The sequence below is a fragment of the Cyphomyrmex costatus genome, unplaced genomic scaffold (genome assembly GCF_001594065.2).
Source record: "Cyphomyrmex costatus isolate MS0001 unplaced genomic scaffold, Ccosl1.0 scaffold75, whole genome shotgun sequence".
NCBI classification, from domain to species: Eukaryota; Metazoa; Arthropoda; class Insecta; order Hymenoptera; family Formicidae; genus Cyphomyrmex; species Cyphomyrmex costatus.
Genome location: NW_017280322.1, coordinates 1,643,633 through 1,662,290, shown reverse-complemented (window position 1 = coordinate 1,662,290; position 18,658 = coordinate 1,643,633). Strand labels below are relative to the sequence as shown.

The window sequence follows — 18,658 nt, the reverse complement described above, 5'->3', positions numbered from 1 at the left end:
GGAGAAAAAATAAAATATGTCAGATTTTATCAAATCTTTAATTAATCTTATATCTATATATTTTTTTATTCATTTATACAAGTTTCTGGTAAAGTTTAATGTTACTTTATTATCATTGTTCAAATTTTTGGGATACATTGTATATGTGTATTTTACGACGAAAAACTATTCACGGACGGCTTAATATCTATGTCAGTAATATCGACGTATCCGAAAATGCAAAATCGTGCATAAGCCTCGTAATTTTCGAGCTGAGCGTTCGCTTTCCGCTATTGTTTACCCTACAGAAAATGTGTGTATATGTGAGGGAATTATTCAGATAGTGATTACGGAATAACGCCAAGTTCGCGTTTTAATTATCGTATTCCGTCTGGTGCTTGGAAATATATTAATACGGCGCGAAAATATCGGAAGCGCTTTCATTCTCTAGGTTTAGATTAAACTTACAGATGTACATATCTAAATTTTATCGCGCAATTTCCAACCTTTATAAAAGTCTTTTCAAATTGAGAACAAAAGAACAAATTTATGTTTTTGCTGGACTTATATTAATTATCAATTTATAACCGATTCGCAATATATCGAACTGTGTTTGCAATTTTACTTTGTGAGAAAAATAAGTGATCCGATAGCGATTTATAATCTTTTTGGTAGGAATCGTTAAAATTTTTTCTTTATTTTTTTCTATTTTCTTTTTTTCTCATCAACCATTAAAAAAAAAAATCAATGAAGAGAAACCTATTTTTGTCAAATCTTGCTTAAATATTTTAGTGTGTGAATTTATGTACATATTAGATTCTGCAAATTGCGCGCCGAAACCTTTTTCAGTTTTGAAAAGCAATCATGAATAGAATAATAGTAATTCTCGAAAAATTTTGTGGCAAATCCGTTATAACAGTTAGAGAATTTTAAAAGTACCGAGAACATTACATTATATTATGTTATAATAGGATTATTAATATCATTACATCCTAATTATGTAACATACGTTGGCAATGAAATGTATCAATTAGTCATGTTATACGCGGCAGTACTATATTTTCCGAAAGTCTCAGGGGATCTTTTGGACACATACCTTGCGCATATATATGTTCCATATTCCTCTCTCTTCCCGCATATTAATATTTTAACATCACACTATCGTGCACGACGTCGCGCGACGTTTTGAAACCGAGTTCAAACTGTAACATTCGTACAGGTACAGTGTGATGCAATTAATTATCCAATTTTACGATCCCTATCTTGCAGAGGCTGTCATAAATAAATTTAAAAGACGAACGTCGTATGTATATAGTATATACCACGATCACAGCGATTACGTTTCAGATATCTATGGTCGAGAGATCTAACGTTCGGTCGATTCAGTGGCGTACCACTAACGAGGTACTTTTTCCTTCTCCTCTCTCTCTCTCTCTCTCTCTCTCTCTCTCTCTGCTTTCTCTCCGTCAGTATCTTCATCTTTCTCTCAACTCGTCGACTACGAAACGAGCCAGAAATTAGACGAGATATTCGAGAAACGTATAACATTTTACTTGCACTCACTAAAAAACACCGTCGAAAAATCCTTCCTCGAACGATATTACTTTCAGAATATACGATGCACCTGCCGAACGATGCATAAGCGACGGTGCATAGCTCGGCAACGTCACGACGATATAACACATTTTTCCACATCAAAAATATCAACGAGATGGAAATCACTAAACGCGAAGACATAGTTATGCAAACAAACGCGATCGGAGCTTTTCAAGTTGTTTGAGAAAATTAATTATCTATTATGTTTCAATCAGTATTTTTCTAAAATATTTTGTTTACGCTTAGATTTATTTCAATTTTGTATAATAAACAATTTCCATATAAGTGAAACAAATGATTATTATCTATGTATAAAGTCTGTACGAAAATTAGTGAATAAATATAATAAATATAATAATTTTTTATAAGTTAGAAATATATGTAAATGTTAACAATGTAAAATGCTAGAATGAGTTTTAAGCAAATTGATACAAGTTTAATGTATTGAAAGGTATATTAGAATTTTAAATGCAGAAAAGTAAAGAGAGGACAAATAATGGTACTCGAGGCAAGTGCAGTAAAATCCATTTGCATACTACAGAGTAGGTAGGTATGATAGCACGAAACGTAAAGAGTATAAAAATATGAAAAATGTTTTTGGCACTTGCATAGTTTTACATTTAACATTTTCAATTTCGCGTACATGTGATGTTACTTGCCTAAAGAATTTGGTACAATTTGGTCACAGAATTAAAACATCTAAGGTTGTGACTCCTATTACAACATCGACAATTAGAAAACAGTTCAACAAGAATATTTTTTTATTTACAATTGTAATGGTACGCATTTATTATAGTGAGGTGTATGAAACTATTACGAAAGCCATGATTATTTAATCTACTTTTAATTTTTGAATTAATATTATATGCGATTATAGACATACATATATAATAATATGTATTATGTGTAATATAATAATATAATGTATAATAATACATACTTGTTTATTAAATTATTATTAATAAACGCTATTTGCGAAAGTAATATTTATATTGCAATTTTAGTATTTTTGTATGACGTTACGTTTTGTATTACGTTAAAGATATATGTTGAAAATTTTATTTTATAGCTGAAATTACAAAATCGATTACTTTGTAGTTTGACTTGAACATAGATATCTCATGAAAAATGTAATTCAAGAATGTACTGTGTAGAATAGTTACCTTATTTGTTTTATTCAATTTTGAGGTTATTCGGTTAATGATTAATGCCTGTTTCTACTAATATAGGTAAATTAATTCGATTTAACTTACTCTCCATTTTTTTAGATTCTTAGAACTAAAAAAAGATAAAAAGATTAAGTTAAACCGAGATTAAAATTAATCTATATTGATGGAAACGGACCATAAAATGTAAATACGAATTTTTTTATTATCTTTGTAATAACAAAGTAATAATCGAGTAATGTAAAGATATTTTTATTTTTTAATTAATTTCTGATATTTATTTCATATTGCCATCTTAAATTAAATCAGTAATGAATCAGTAAGATGAAAAAAAATTTTCAAAAATTATTTGATATTCTAGTCACTATTCTATAATTTGAACTCAAACTGTAGACTACCATTCTCTTCGTATCAAGCATTTATATAGCAAAGTACCTTATCGTTACGAGATTTTACATTTTTCGCGATTTGTTCCTCTCTTTCTCTTTTCCGTGAAAAAAAAAAACACCAGAGCATGTATCTATCATACAGTCTAAGTGCAGCCGAAATAAGCAAATCTACATTCTCGTGAAATCTTGCCCACTTTTCATTGCAATAAAGGGCACCAGAATTAAGATTCCTCCTTTCCTTTGATATTTTGATAGAAAACACAAAACAATCCCACGATCTACACTGCGTAACGCGCGCGCCCATGCGTGCTGACCTGTGAGAAGAATCGCAATTAAGAGCGTTGAAATAACCTGGCTGCCCCGGACAGAATGGAGATCGCCAGGCGCGAAAGGAAGCGAGCTGCGGTAAACGACGACAGCAAAGAAGCTCTGCATCCGGTCGTGCCAGCAGCACGCTTTTATTTTTTTCTGTTACATAGAAATTCGAATATTTCAAAACATCAATTAATTAGAATAGATTTATTATTCACCGGGTAAAGACAGGGGTAGTCAACTTACTGACTTGAATGATGAAATATATATATATAGAGAAAGAATATTTATTTCCTTTCGCGCGCGCGCATACACACATACACACACAGAGGGAATATATACTTCAAAAGCTGCGGAAGAACTTTTACGACTTACGATGTACTTTTCCTCGGGGAAGATTCGGTTAAGATGCCGTCTCTCTCGCAACTTTTACATTCGCGACATTAAATTTCTCGACAAGCGAGCCTTAAATTACGTTACACTAAACTCTCTGAAGCCGACCGAGGAATGAAATTGTCATCTCTGCCTGCGTTCCTGCGAAGTTAAATCCCAATATATCTAACGTCAAGGTGCTTATTATATAGAGCTGTAGGCTATTCTCGTTATTCGATGACGAGATTACATTTTGGCGTTTCCGTCGGCTTACTGATAGACGCTTTATATCGCACGCAGGCGTCTATCATAAATCATAATTTCTCATCCGATCAGACTGCACTGCTGCTTTATAACCGCATAGAACGAAAGCCTTCGACCATGAAGAGTCGCACGATCTCAGTCGACCGTGACTTATAGGTACCCCGTGTGTGTGTGTGTATGTATATATATAATATATATATGAGCTTCAAAGCAAACATCTATTCAAAGAAAATCTAATATTTAATTTATACATGTAGTAACACGTTTCACTCGTAAAGGCGTCGTATATCTCCTGTTAAATTGATCGAAGAATATGTCTCAATAAATTTCTTGGCCAAACTCTACAATTTTAACAAGCTTTCCTCGATGTACATTTTTCTTCGTAAAGACGTGCTTTCTTACATCAACACATTTTGTTACACATTGCTAAAAATTACGAACTAGTGAAATAAATATTCTTTCTTGTCTATCTGACTCGATATAGTCTACTCGTTATCGTATTCGCAGTTGATTTGCACGTATTCGCGAAACCTTCAATTACTGTAACGTGATTGCATAGCGGTGCAACTAATTACGCAAATCGATGGTCTAGAGGCAGGAAGGAAGGAGCTCTGTTTCACTCGATACGAAATAAGACACGTTTCTTTGATAATATCGAACGACATCGAACGGAGACTGCTCATTGAAATTCCATGGAGATACAGCTCGATGTACACTATCTTCTCTCCGGTTCGCTGCATGTTCCGATGATAGATGGATCAAACGAGCTTGCTATTACATTTTGACGGACGTTGATCTCGGTAGAGACATTTCTAACCGTAAGAATTTATTTTATCTTTTAACAAGATTTGCATTATGTAAAACTGACTCTATATTTTCATAATTTTAAATGTAACAATTACATACTTTCCAAATCTATTGGAATAAAATTTCTCTTTAAAAGACTGAAAATTGAACCAGACTTAAAAAAAAAAGAATAAAAATATTTTTACTCTTGAACAAGAGTGGCAGATTTCACCCTTTATTTAGGAGTGAGATTTTTTACTCTTTTGGAGAGAGTGAAAGTCACTCCAAGAAATAAAGTCTCACTACAAAAAGAGGAGTGAGATATTTTTATTCCTTTGGAATGAATTTCACTGCAAAAAAGTATATAAAATCTTACTCTAAAAGAATGAAAATCTGCCACTCTTCTTCAAAAGTGAAAAATTTTCACTTTTTTTTTCAAGGCTAGCTCAATTTTTACTCCAAAAGAGTAAAGGTACAACAAATTGTTAATTATGCAGAATCTTTGAACGAAAGTTTATCAAATGCGAAATATTAATCCTAAATATCACAAATAGAAGTAGTATCTGATTCTCTTTGTATTTCTGTTATTTATAAAATGAAAAATGATATTACAATGACGAATGGACCACAGAGAATTCACAAAAGGGTGTCACTTTAAACTTCCGCCTTTAATCAAGGCTTCGTTATACGATATTTCGTGCGTACTGCGGTAGCGACAGTGTGAGGTGATTATAAGTTAACGAGTGAAACACTCGAGGTTTGTTCTGAAAACAATTATAGCCTATATGTCGATTTTGATATATCTACAGACCGCGAACGAAGGCGTGGTGGTGGTCAATTACCGTATGCCGGCCAATCATTGTATCGGTTACTCTATTCTATGCCCGCATTGTCAGTGCTCTGCGCATACATATATATATATATATATATATGTATACATATACACACACACGCAATATGCTATTCTCTAATTTGAAGTAACGAGATAACATGTTGCGTATGTATCCACTTGTGTCTTTCGTTTTGCATACTTTTGATTTATTAGGCTTTAACACAAGACATTTTTCTCTGACCTTCAAGAAGAAGAATAAAGAAATAGCAAATCGAAAGTACTCGCATCATCGAGTTTGTGTATCCAGAATATAAATTATGCGTTAATATAAATTATTTTATTATACATAATATTATTTCATAATTATTGTTAATATTGCGTCTGCTTAATTATTTTAATTAATCACTTTCTTCGTTCAGCTCGAGATTTTTATTACCCTAATCTTCCAAAAAAAGTACGAGAAAATTCAATATTATTTTTCAACATATGTATATACACTACTAAATTTAGTTTTTTAACAAGATATTTTTCAAGAAAATTGTGCAAAAAAAGATTCAGAGGTAGAGAGTTAATAATTATTAATAAACTTTATATACGACTTTATGTGTCATATTTATATCTATAATTATACAAATAAAATTACCAATTAAAATAATTCTGAGGAAATGTAAGATAAAAAAAGCTCGTATCAATTAGACGTAACAAATTCCTGAAAATATTAATATCGAGAAATCGGTAGTCAAGACACGTACAAGCCATATTCTAGAATAGACAATTAAGATATTCTTCGAGATATCAACGTCGGCTAAAAAGTATCAAGCTTGGTGTTAAAAAAAACCGAAAGATATCCGAAAGAGAGGTTCGCCCTTTTTACCCTTTATATCGGCACAATCTGGCTGGAAACTCCGGCGCGAATATCTAGTATAATATACGTATCCGGTGTTATATTCTTTTTCGCTGCGAATCACTGTGGCTTATATTCTCAAGTTCGTTTCGTACTTTAATTCGAGGTCAGAGCCTTGACGCTCCCGATAATTTCGCACGAGTTTGTCTCACGTTTTTCGCATCTAGCAAGACTCAGTCTGAAAAATAGAAGAAATCCACACATTATGCGACGAGGTGGACGACAGTGAACCAGAAGAGCGAGCATACGTCGTCTTTTAGAAAACTTATACGCTTTTACTCTTTCGCTCGAGCGTAAGAGTAGTCGACTCTCCGGTTCCTTTTGTGTCGCGTAAACGAATGTTCTCACTTCGTGCGATGCACCGCGATCGAGCTGAATGAAATCGCCGACGAGGGGGAAATCGGCACGGCACGAAACGGCAAAAAGGACGAGGCTTGGCACGACTCTTTCATTCTCCTCCCCTCGCAAGATTTCTTTTCTGCCTGACTAAAGGCGAGTTTGCACGCTTGAACACGAACGATCACGCTGGACCAGAGAATTATCCAAAGTGAATACATCAGCAACCGAACGACACTTTTACTTGAAAAATTTCGCCGTCGAAATTGAACTGTCCAAATCATCTTGCCCGTAAGTTTGATGTATTCTTATGATTTAATTTACAATACGTCTTTCGGAACGAGACGTTTTCTGTATCCGAAAACGATTGTATATAGAACCATATGGAATTGAAACTGACATACTTTTAGTGATTATACAATTCATATATAGATAGATACATTAGTTGATTTAATATTTTAATTATGATATAAAATATTTATGACAGAATATATAATATTCAGGTGTACTGATTATTATTATTAGATAATTTAAACGTTCTAATTACGATATAAAATATTCAGGTGATATTCATCATCATGTTTCGTATGAATCAACGTAGATATGACTTATGCGTATTTTATAAAATTGAAATTTAACGTCAAGATCACGACACGATGAAATAAAATCTTTTATCCAAAACAAACGGCTTGAAGAAACAATCTCTCATTTCCTTCATCACGAACTACTACCTTTTTGCTGAACCATTACGCATTACGGCTCATCTTTTTCGATTTAGATGATTCATGATAAATCGTCGAAAGCGTAAATTTGCGTTAAGACTGAAACTTAAGGTAGACACAAAAGCTGGGAAGAAATGGGCGCGGATTGAATTAGATGTCGTCGCAATGCTGGAAATTGCATTTTCGAGCGCAAGAAGGAAAAGGAGGAGGTGATGGAAGAAGCGAAGGATCGTCGTTTCCTTACAGAATACGAGAGGCAGAAAGAAGGGGAGAGATTCTGCATTTCCCCCTTCTTCCTAGTCATTATGCTACCTTTTCATTGCGGGTGACAGAATCCACCCGATCGAGACAAGAAAGCACGAAATGCGGAATTTGTTATGCCTGCAAATTCAACGACGTTAATATTTAGCTGGCGATGGTGGGTGATAAACGGAACAACACGAGGATATTTCGAACTAACGACAGTCTCGAGAATGAATGCTTCTACCAGGGAATACAATTGTCACGAGCAAATTCGTGTTGTTAGAATCGAGCATAAGAGTACCTCTTTTTGTAACATCAGAACTTTTTGAATTAATCCCTTTTTCCAATCGAGTCTTTGATAATAAGAAAATTGAAAACAAAATTATAGTTAAAACATGTTCGTAGAAGTGATTTAATTTCTACTTAGATACTCGAATACAAATTTTGATTCTTTTTTTAATTACCGAGTTGCCGAGATCGAGTCTTTTCCATCGCCTCTAACATTTAAGTGGATAAGACGAACTGATCGAACAATGAATAAGGTTTAAGAAGTACGCCAAGTCCATCTCTCGTGTAAGAACCGGTAAGAAGGACAGTGGAGAGTGATTTTATCGAAAATTCCGTGAGTCGGATCCACGCTTGAAATTCTAATGGCCGAGAGCGCGGGAAGGAAGTGAGATCTACATAGAATTGCCCGGTAATACGGTGGAAAGGTAAATATGTACGGTTCACGAAAGCCAATGGCAACGATGTTTCAATGCGGATAAATAGCGCGCGCTCAATAATTGATCAGCAGTGCGGTGATCAATCGTAGAATTTACGCAAACGGACGACGCAATGCGTCTATTATGCGACATTTTTCGCGCAGCTGAAATAAGAACGAAAACGCGATTTTTTTTCAATCCGAGCTCATGCTGAAATAAACAAACCAGGAGAGTCTAAGCCGTACATACCGGATGTACATGTATGTATATACCGGATTCCGCCATGCATTTCCTCTCGTCCTTCCGCCAATTTACAGTCGACTTTCCCCTTTGCAAAAATCTCTTCGACTCCGTATTTTCTGGTAAATTTTCTATCATTTTGTCTGTCGGGTACTTTCGCGACTAATAGTCGAAAAGAAAATCACATCGACGCACATAATCGCTATTTAAATTCAATTAAACATGAGATGTGTTTTATGATCAATTTTTATTCGTTCTGAAAATTAATTCCTGAAAATCTGTCACATGCATGCAGATGACGTCTGCAATAATTTATAATTCAAAAACAGCTGATGGCTCGACATTTTTTGTCCAGAACGAATTTACGCGAAAATACGCGGAAAGCTCTTCGGGCTTCGAATGTAAAATGCACTCTTATTAGAATGCACCAGTTGTACATAAAGCTGCGTTGCGTGTAGCACAATGCAGACTGAACAGAAAAAGGTTGCGAAGCCGATAATCACGTAATTCATACGGCAGATTTGCTATCGCTTTTTATTCTTTCTTTCTTCCTTCCTCTCTTTCTTTCTCCTTCGACTGAGATGTTTATTTCGTTCTAGGCCGATTACGCGCATTTTCCGCTCTGCGTCAATTAAGAGCCCACTGAAAGCTTTGGCGCATTAAGATAAATTTCACTTAAGCAATCGGCCGAAACGTTGTTACATATACGCCGCGACGTTACGCTTGCTCTGCGTGTCCACGGAGCTTGTGTTTGCTGCCGTGACAATTATTTATCGTCTTTCCGGCTGTTAAAGCCGGCTTTGTATGCATTCGTGGCAGTATAAAATAGTTATAACGCTGCGATATTTTTAACGATTTATGTTCTATCAGCACGTTCAGAAAGATTTACCGGTATTTACTTTTTTTGTTAGAAGAGAAAGGAAAAATCGAGAATTGTGAAAATGATTTAAGATTTTTAGTGACAAAGTTTTGTGGAAATGTAAAAAATATAGCTTTTAATATTGAATAAATAAATTCAATTAAATAAAATTAATTAAGTAAAAAGAAACGACAGATACTTTTTGCGTTGCAAAAAACGAGCGAAATCTAATTAAAATTAATTAAATTTATATTGCTTGCTTAGAGTATAATCTAAAAGTTTAATTTCATCCTCTTTCTCATTTAATTTTACCGCTGTTTCTACCTGTGTTCAATGAAAAATTATTCGCAGATTTGAACAATAATTTTTTTAAATCACCAAACTAATATGAAAAAATATTTGTGATAATAATAAATAATCTGTTGAGTGATCAAAAGTATATATTTTATAATTACATAAAGAGTCACACAGATAGATTTTAACTTCAAATAAATTCCCATTCGAATGAAACATTTATCCCGCGCAGGTGGAGATGAAGTTAATTTTTTTTTTTTTTCACTTATCCAAGCCCTTTGCCTAAATGAAATTTTTATTCGGATAATGCCAGAACCCGCGATGTGGACTCAATTATAAACTTTATTTTCGTATCTCTCGTCCCTCGTTTGTTTTCGAACTCTCGTTCGCCGACCGCGGCTGGCTAGCGTCGTTTTAATCCGTTCTCCACAATCGCGCCCAATCATTGAATCCCTTTGGACGAATCGGAGTGTCGACTGGTTGGTCTGTGCTACAAAATTAAACGACGCCAGTCGAATCGCGTTTAGACCTCGGTTGGTCGACTCACCTATATTTTATTGACGTTGCATTTGGACGGCGGGATTGCGTAAATTCGGACCAGACTAGGCGACCGCTTGAAACCCAATTTACACGGTTCGCTCTGGACGATCATCCTGGATGAATCATCCCAAGTGCGTATGCGTATGCGTATTGCACGAATGAATTTTCGCTTAAGCGCGTCATCGCAAATCCACTAGTAAATGCAATCCGTTTCATGAAAATTAATCTTGTTTTGAAAAATACAGGCACGAGGAACGCAAAGGATTTGTTCGTGTTTGACAGACACTACTGATTACGATACATCAGGTTTTTACAACGACATGATTAAGTTACTCGTTTAGGCTACGAAAGCAATTTAATCAATTTTATAGCAAGCGTGAAACTCGTATTAGAGAAAATTAACTCTTACAGAACTGTAACAGAAAACAAATTATATATACATATAACTATATGTTATTAACGTATCGTAAGATGTTTACATATTGATCATTAAATTAACCAACAATCCTTTTTGTTACGTGAGAAATTTGCTACGTGTATTTATTTATTTAATATTAAAAACTTTTTATATTTTCAAAATAAAAAATTTAATCTTACGTCGTTGTTTCTGAGATACTGTAAAATCAATATTAAAATACGTTTAATAGAATGGAAATCTATAGAATCGTTGCAGGAACGTGCTCTTTTATTTTGCAATAAAAACTAACTGATAAAAAAATGTCTCATCATTTTTACACTGAAATGAAATTAATAGCGATAATTTATAATATGTACCATTTTCAAAACTAACACAAGATTCACGAGAGCATGTATCACTGCAATGATAAATGATAAATGCATGTCCCTTTCAGACAAATACGAGTAGAGAGTTGAGGCATTGAAAAGCATTGTTGATCCAATTTAGCCAAAAAAAAGTCGTGAACTATGCCGTTTTCAATACAAATTCAATTGTAAATCACTTTACATAGCCTGTATCAATCCTTCCATTTTTGCTGCAATATATGTATCAATTTTTCATGATAAGCCGCCATATGGAAAAGTTGTTGAAAGATACATATTTAATAGTTTTATATGTATATTTTATATGTCAAAATGAATATACGAATATTTTTAAGCTGATAAAAAAAAGAGAGAGAAATGTGACCACAGAAATGTGAATAGTGATCAGGAAGCAAAACATTATGTCTTAGATTTTATATAATTCTATTATTTATCGTAATCCAAATGATAATTTCTCAAATTATTATTTACATCATTGCATTGGCGCAATTATATAATTTATTCAAGCAGGTCTGTGTCATCAACACTACACGAATCGTGTGAATTTACTTTTAACGCGGCGACACGGAACAAAGGGACAAATACTCGCGTGTAATGCGTATAACGCAGCCCGATCTCGTGCGTGATACATGCGGTACCGTGGTGCGGTACAGACGTGGAATACCATGCGGCATAGGGATTATCGATCGTATCGAAACCAAACCCGTCTGATTACCTTGATTCTTCCAGCAGCGGTATCGGAGAGCTTAGTGGCGGTTTGCGTGATCGCCGACATTATCGGCATAATTATTGTGCTCTCTCGTTGCTTCGCTAGCGCGCCTAATCGATCTGTATTGGCATAGGGCTGCATCTTTACGATGCTCAATAAGAAGCAATTAGAACCTCACTATCGTTCGCTAAAAATGAGAAATTATACCGGGCTGGGAGATAGTTCAGTTCTCAACAAACTTAGCACGAGCACTTGAACGGTTACACCAACGTGGGGCATCACAGTCGATACATGAAACTCTTCCCCGGGTGATAATCAGCGCTACGAAGCAAAAAAAGACCGCGTAATATACAATTACAGTTAATTAGCCAAGACGATCGATGCAACTGAACGTAAAGTCGTGTATTACGAGCGAATGACGGAATCGGAAGTGGATTTGCCGTCGCGCGCGATAAATGCTGGATACCCGCACGGTTATTAACCATCACGCAGTTATCGATTCTGAAGTTACGGATATGTAACTGGATTCGTTTTTACGCTTATACCTTTTGCCATTAATTGGCCGCTCGTTATTTTACCTTCTAAAAAAAAGTGATGAACGAGTATATAAGGAAATTGTTAGTTTTGAACACCCCTAAGATAGAAGATCTAAGATAAAAGAGCTTTTATCTTATCCGAACATTTATCGAAATATTCATCATAAAATCAGTCATCGACTCACAATGTTTCTTCATGTGCATAGATATACATAAATCTCACGCAGACGATTTCTGAAGGGAGAAAAACGTGGTGTAAACGTAATTTTATAGTCTACGGCACATCACCCTACTTCACTTTATCCTGTCGAGCGAACAAAACCGTTCGTAAAGCGATGGCACGCGGAAACACGCGAGCTTATCGTCCGCTCGAAGAAGCACAGCTTCCGAATCGAAATCATTTTTATCTTTCTGTTACAGGCGAGGGACAATACTTTCGGGTCAGGCCGAGCAATAGCTCCGTGCTGGAAGGCGGCGAGGTGACAATTTTTTGCGAGGTGGGGAACCGAGTCGGTACCGTCCAATGGGTCAAAGACGGATTTGCTTATGTCATACAGCAGAGTGAGTATAATAAATTGAAATACAAGTTTGATCATCGTGACTGTTCTTTTCTCAAATGTCATCTTCTGGAGAAATCACAAATTCACTGCTTGAGGAGGAAGTTTTTTTTTTCCATAAAAATATCGATGTGTATCAGAATGTTTAATTATGAGATATTCAGAATGAATGAAAAAATTTTCAAATATCAATAGCTAGAAAAATGTTATTCTTACGTTTAATTATTTATTACTTTTCAAAAATTAGATTTCAAAATTCAGTGGAATTTAATTTAAGATTTATGGTACGGCATTATGTATGTATTGAAGAAGGATCATTACTTTCTGATTTCCTCTTTAACCACCTCAATTGAGCGCCAATTACCCATCATCAGAGAAAACTGATTAAACCACTTTTTACCTGGTATTAACACTTCGAATCTTGAAAAGCGTGAAATATAAAAGTATTGGAAAAATATAATAAAGACGACTAATACGTTTTCATCAGAAAAACATGAGTTCGAAATCATATTTTCAAAATGTAATGCATAGATATAGACTATGGACGTGAATTTTGTAATACCATGTATATGTATAGTATACATATAAGAAAAATTTGAAGTTATATTTGTTTGCAGAATGATATTTATCTGTCTGTAACATTCGCTATGGTCTCTGATAAATCCACTTAAAAAGAGAATGATCTGAAAAATTATTTGATATAACATAAATGTTTCAATAACAACAAAGATAAAATGCATACAGAGTAAACTGTGCTTGTTAAATTCGGTAAAGACAGGTAATCCTGTGTTTGTACAATTAACGCCGCGGGAAAACCCGCGTTCCTGTCTAAATCCACCAATTAAAATCACGCACAAAAGCTGCTTATATTTTCAATAGGAAATTGGGTTTTCGCTTTACGAGGGATTGTTTTACACGGGAATTTTTGGAAACACATTAACGTGCTAATCGAGAACCAATGTTATCCGCGCTATTTTCTATTCCCACAAATTTACAACGCTGCGCTGTATACGTTACGATTACACGCAACCCACAAACACGTATACGAGGTATAAAGTCTATTTTTTACATTATATTTTAAACTTGATATATCACTGAAATTTTGTTAGAAAAGAATTTTAATTTTTTTTAAGTCAATTTTTTATAGAATTTTCTAGATAAAAGAAAAAAATATCAAACACATATACTAAATGCAGAATATTTTGTGTCATTAAACTATTAAAAAATATGTGACGTTTTTCATTCAATTTTCAGATACACTATAACTATTTCATAATAAATTCCTACTTATGAGTAAAATATTTTAATATTCTCTTAGTAGTATTCTTTTCGATTTATCGATTAGCCTAAATATTATTTTGAACTGTTGGATATTTGTTAATAATTTTCAGAACGTTTAAAATTAAACAATCTTGCAGAACATCATCTAATACGGATAAAATACAGGATTAAGATAACAAGAAAATTTTGAAATTTATCTCTCTTCTGCACTTTATATGTATATATCTACAATTTTTACGAGCTTAATTAAAGAATATAGATAGTAACGTTGTGGATTTATCGTTTAAGCATGACTGTAAAGAATCTCGTCCAAGAGCGAGACTATCAACGGCGAGTGGTTAATTACTCAGCGGTCTCATCGGCTTCCGCCTATCGTAATCGCATCGTTTTGCCGAGAGTGCTCATATACCGATCGAATAAGCGCTAATAAACAGAGCTAAAATTAAAGCCGATATATTAGCCGCATATCCGCGCACAACACTTCTTAGCCAAGGGGCGGAAAATGTTAATCGATTGTCTAATTTCCATCAATTGATTATTAATTCCGAACGCATAGTGATGTAACTCAACGCATAATGATCCCGAATTGATGTTACAGACGGCGAAATCGTGGGCCATCCCAGGTTGAAATTGATCGGCGATCAGAACGCCGGTATTTTCAACCTGAAAATTACCGACGCGTCTCTGACCGACGACGGCGAGTACGAGTGTCAAGTCGGACGATATCTGCGGGTCAAACCAATCCGCGCCAGCGCTCATCTGATCGTCACTTGTAAGTCAAAATATGATGATGTATGATCGAAAAGTTTTATCTAAGTCCGTCTAAATCGAAAAATTAAAAATAGAGACGCTTTATTGGAGCTCCAGACATTAATAAGAGTAGCGCACATTTCTTTTATCTGAGAATGTCGGTTCTTTCTATTGCATTTGTTGACAGAAGTTAACATAAGTATCCTTCTCTTTTTGTCACTTCTTAATATTAGGATTGATATTTTCTTAAGAAAGGTAGAATGATGTTTGTGTCGATTTGTATATGTCGTTCAATGAGTAATTCACAATCACAGTAAAAAAAAATATTCTTTAATTTAATGATAGATTATTAGGTCATAAAAAATGACGATAATTTGCGCTATTTGTTTAAATCTAGAGCTCTAGTTTCTTACTTCCAATTTTACTCGTAGCACTCACGTCGCAATAATTTTTCTTAACAACAGAATTAACCGACTACGAGACATGGATACAACGAATACGTGTTTTTTTTTTAATGACAATTTATAGTTTTAGCGCCTGTTCTTCTCTCTGTTTCCTTTTTCCATCTCATTTAGCGAAACGATAATTTCAATCACAAGAAGCGTCTTGCGATAATTTGAATAAGTTTGATTTAATGATTTTGCCGCCGAGAATCTGACAACTCTAACATGTTAATGCACTTCCAACTGATTTATGTTGTATTTTTTTTTTTAATAAGAAAATAACAAGAAATGTTTGAAAATTGTTGTTTTTTCTCGAAAGACAAGATACGAAAATTATTTTGAAATAAAATTTTAGTCGGCAGTAAAAAGTAAGAGTCCTAAAAGTAAGACCTCTACTTCTCTTCAATTTTCATCTTTTAATCTCTACTAATGCAATGTATACAAGAAGTGTAATTTCGTATCTAATTTTACAATGTAACATAAGATCTTACATTTTTCCGTGTATTATTCGATACAACGAATAATCTGTTTATTTTTTCAAACATGAGACGAAAATGACAAAACATTTATCTGTTGATAGATCTCAGCGGAATCACGAAGTTCGAAAGATAAACAAAGTCGCGTGAACACTGTATGTTAATTAAAATTTTCTGAACGTGACCCATGATATTCCTCGGCAATCCGGGGAAATTCTAGCAACAGTGGATACGAAAAATACTTACTCCTGCTTGGGAATAATCGTGACCGAGTCGTTTCGACGATAGCCCCGTACGGGCGTGGTACTTAAAATGCAAAGCGTGCCGTAACTCGAATTACAAACTCAGGATCTCGAAACCGTGCTTAAAGTTAATTTACGCGGTTGTACGGGCGTTACGTTGTGTAACGCCCCATCACCATCGCGAAAGGTCGACTTTCGGGGTTCTCGACGAGGGCGGTTGATCACACCGACGATGACATCCGTTGGCCCAAGCGGTACCAGCGTTTCCACGCCATCGGCGATGTCTCTTCTCTTTCTCTCTTTCTCTCTCGTTGGTAAATTATGCAGAAGTTATTAAGCGCGACAATATGCACTCGTCCGACAGACTTCCGCGTAAACTAGTTTGGCGAAGTCCGGAACGAAACTAGTTTTCGCGCGCGACCTTTCCGGTGCGACTGCCAAGACGGAGATGATGTGCTCGGTTTTTGAAGAACGATTGTTTTAGTATCTGCGGGATTGCGACCTTTCGACAGGACCATCGATCGCGCTATTTTTCCTACCCTTTCAATGCATACGTCGCGTTCGTAGTAGTGCATGCCTCGACTGCTATGACCGGAATGCAATAGTGCGTTCGCGAGTGCGTCACAAAGCTAATTCCGCGACTGCTCCCAGCGCATCAGCGGTTCCGATGACAAACGTTCGTCCGAAAATGAATTTTTCTTTCGCGCTTTGCGAAACGAGAACGCTTGCGATTGGCATTGATCCATTTACTCGGGATTCTTCTCGCGGTGTAATAAAATTACGTTTTTCTTTCTGCTTGTTTTGTAGAAACGCAGGCGTAACCGACTATCAAAAATGGCGTTGACGAAATTTTTCTATCATTTGTTTCCAAACCCTAAATTTTTTTTTTCTATTGTTAATTGGCTTGGAAAAAGACGGTATAATTGAAACGTTCGATACACGTTATATATTAATGAATAACTAATTTCAATCTTTGACCTAATTAAGTGCTCGTTTATTTGACCTTCCTATCAATTTTATTATATTCACATTGCAATTTTGAGTTAGGACATTATTGATATTATTGATTCTCTATCATCATAATTATCTTAAAAAATAAAACATGTGCACAGTCTCTCGGCGGTGTTATTCAGAAAATTATCATATACTATATAAACTGTAACTAATTTGAATTCTCTGGATCTCAGATGTATACGTATAAATTATAGATTATGAAATTACCATAATAAGAAATTCTCCGAGCTAATAACTTATCTACTGAATTCTCAATGATTTAATGAAAAGGTATAGAGCTTCTCAACCTATATTTTCCATGGCATATTAAAAGAAAGACAAAAAAAGACATTTGACTAATTCTATTTCGTTCTTTCTTAGTATAAATGTTTCAGAAGTCTCAGAAATTTCCTATTTATACTTACTAATTATTTCGCATATTGTAACAAAGAATATAATAAAGACTATCTTTCCCACATTCATAATTTCCGTCAAACGCAAATAATATTATATTATATTCGTCATATTCTTATAGTGTCACTTGCTCTATAATAATCATTAATATATTAATAATAATTATTTTAATAAAAATAATATGTAAATATTATGTAACACTTCAATAAGTGCTAATAATATTATATTATTTCTAATTATTATTTCTATCGAAATAGTAATTATTACTATTATTAACGATGTGTTATGTAATATTAATATGTGTCATTTAATGGTAATAATTATTTATATTAAAATAATAATAATAATAATAATTATTATTATTATTAGTATGAGTAATATCAATCAAATAACGCTATCAAAAAATCGAATGTTTCACGCAACAATATACAGAGAATACCATTTTTATACGAGTTTACGCATAAGAAACTAACACCGTTAAAATGATATTAGCCTTGATGTGCAAATTCTTCGTTTTCATGGTAGATAAGTCTGGTTTTACACCTGCGCCGGGCTTTTAATAAAACGGCCATCGTGGGCTCGGGCATATTACTAAGTCGTCATATCCGTCAAATCAATCTTCCTCGTTGCACACGTCCACGTTCATTACGCTCGTATATACCAGTGACGATGAAAATACGTGGCAGACACCGACCGTCGACGATAATCCACGCCGCGGGTCAAATGGATCATCGGTGAAAATCGCGCGCACAAATCTCGAGCGATCGTTAACGAGCGACATCAAGCCGGTAAATTCACACGCCCGGATGCGCCTATTTTGTAAACTCGCATGCGTGTGTGTTTTTCACGGAGATGGGGCTGTGTGTTTCTCCCGCATATCCACGTGTAAAAGCGCGTACAAACGCAGGATCAATCTGCGTCGTTAATTACGCGCGTAAC

General features: G+C 34.8%; 1 protein-coding gene across 1 annotated transcript in view; it reads left to right on the top strand.

Annotated features, from left to right (window-relative positions):
* The window catches only part of sns (sticks and stones), a 296,070-nt gene that overhangs the window by 202,160 nt on the left and 75,252 nt on the right, over positions 1 to 18,658 (top strand). Inside the window, exons 2-3 of the mRNA XM_018548858.1 lie at positions 12,984 to 13,124; positions 15,000 to 15,173. Coding sequence (XP_018404360.1) covers positions 12,984 to 13,124; positions 15,000 to 15,173 — 315 coding nt within the window. The remainder of the gene's footprint in view (positions 1 to 12,983; positions 13,125 to 14,999; positions 15,174 to 18,658) is intronic.